A 1,885-nucleotide genomic window follows, 5' to 3' on the forward strand; every position below is an offset into this window, starting at 1 on the left:
ACAGCATGTCTCCAATGAGTTAAAAGTCAAATGTGTGCTGATTGGATGAGATGCTTCTGACTTCATAATACTGCTCAGCAGCAAGTGCCTTGAAATGAAACAATACGAGCAGACGGCCTTTCTCTTTCCCTTTGGCACCAAACCATTACCATTGGCTGTGAGGAAAAAAGTGCCACACCAAAACAACAGGATCCACTGGATCCGAACTACACAGGACCTTGTGTCCCCTAGGAAAACCAACCTGATAATATCCCAATCCATCTTTGGGATGGTTAATTATTACGAAACCCTAGGACTGCATCAAAATGCCTCGCAAGAAGACATTAAAAAGGCCTACCGTAAGCTGGCATTAAAGTGGCACCCCGACAAGAACCCTTATAATAAAGAAGAAGCAGAGAAGAAATTCAAGGCAGTTGCTGAGGCCTATGAAGTCTTGTCAGACCCCCAGAAGCGCTGTCGCTATGATGGGCCAGTAAAAGAACCACGGCACAGAGGGAAAGGTGCATCTGGAAGTTACCCTCACAGCTCGTTCGATTTCGATTTTGTGTTCCGTAGTCCTGAGGAGATTTTCAGGGAGTTCTTTGGAGGAATGGATGTCTTTGCAAATGATTTCTGGGACAACCAATTTGATGATGATGACAACAACAGAGGGGAAAACAGAAATGGATTTCGTGGACCCCTTGGTTTCTTTTCTGGATTTGGTGCCTTAACTAACTTTGGATTCAATTCATTTGGACCTGGTATACACACTACACTTTCCTGCAGGTCCTTTGGAGATGATAGCAGTGGAACACACAACTTCAGGTCTGTCTCAACTTCCACTGAAATGATCAATGGGCGACGAATCACAACACGGAAAATCATTGAGAATGGACAAGAGAGAGTTGAAGTTGAAGAAGATGGCCAACTGAAGTCCATAAGAGTAAATGGAAGAGAACAGTTGAAATGCTAAAGCCTGTCCCCATCTCTGTTCCAAAACAACTAGCAACTGCTTGAACAATCTTTAATGGACTCTTATTCCGTAAAGCGGAACGTGACTAATAAACTGCTTCATTGAGTTCAATACGTATTTTGGTAAAGACTTCTGAATTACTTGGAATCATTTTGTACAAATGTATTGATGTAGATGCATGTGGTTATTTTGAATAGCCCCCTCTTTAAATTATATTGAGAACGCAACAGCAGCGTAGATGGTCGATGAATTACCATAAACACTGTAATCCTTAGGTAACTAGTGCTGACATTGGTGGGAATATAATGGCAATATGTTTGAATGAAAGGTTTTGGAACTTTAGCCTTAAAAGGTTGAGTCAACTGTGACATACACTGTCATAGTACAATTGAAGTCAATAGAACTCAGCTGGCATATGTGGACAGTTAGATGCTCATAAATGTGATAACAAAAGGAGTTTATTATGGACCCAGGGCTAGATTTCAGATAAGAGCGATGTTTTTGGAAACTTGGATAAAAGAAGTGGGTGGCCTTAGTAAGAGAACTGCCTTCATTCTTGAGCTTTAACTTCTTGAAACCCTTTGCAGTGCCATCCTAAACAGAGCTGCATCCTTCAAAGAACGTTGACTTCAGTAGATTTAGAATAGTGTAAACCTGTTCAGGATGGCACTGCTAATTTTTCAAACCCAGAACATCCTGAATACGGCTAAGATATTGGCGTGACACTCTTCAGAGAGGGACAGCTTTTACATCCCCACAGCACTACTCCACAGGCTCAGTTAAAACGTCAGTATTGTCAGTGATGTAACCTCAGTGCAATATTGCCCAATTACATACATTCTGTTGTTTTAAATAAAGTAACAGAAAATAATTTTAAAGCAAAGATGAAAAATATAATTTGTGTCCAATGAATCATTTATGGATTTCATCTGA

The 1,885-nt window shown here is 40.6% G+C and overlaps 1 protein-coding gene across 1 annotated transcript; it reads left to right on the plus strand.

Annotated features, from left to right (window-relative positions):
- The first annotated feature begins 268 nt into the window (after nt 1-268).
- DNAJB8 (DnaJ heat shock protein family (Hsp40) member B8) lies at nt 269-952 on the plus strand. Its single transcript, XM_015426097.1, has one exon. The coding sequence runs from the start codon at nt 269-271 to the stop codon at nt 950-952; it is 684 nt and encodes a 227-aa protein (XP_015281583.1).
- The last annotated feature ends 933 nt before the right edge of the window (nt 953-1,885 follow it).

Source organism: Gekko japonicus, unplaced genomic scaffold (genome assembly GCF_001447785.1).
Source record: "Gekko japonicus isolate JY-2015 unplaced genomic scaffold, Gekko_japonicus_V1.1 scaffold69, whole genome shotgun sequence".
Taxonomy (NCBI): domain Eukaryota; kingdom Metazoa; phylum Chordata; class Lepidosauria; order Squamata; family Gekkonidae; genus Gekko; species Gekko japonicus.

Excerpts from the sequence above, each read along its gene's own strand:
- DNAJB8 (XM_015426097.1), top strand. The coding sequence starts at position 269 with ATGGTTAATTATTACGAAACCCTAGGACTGCATCAAAATGCCTCGCAA.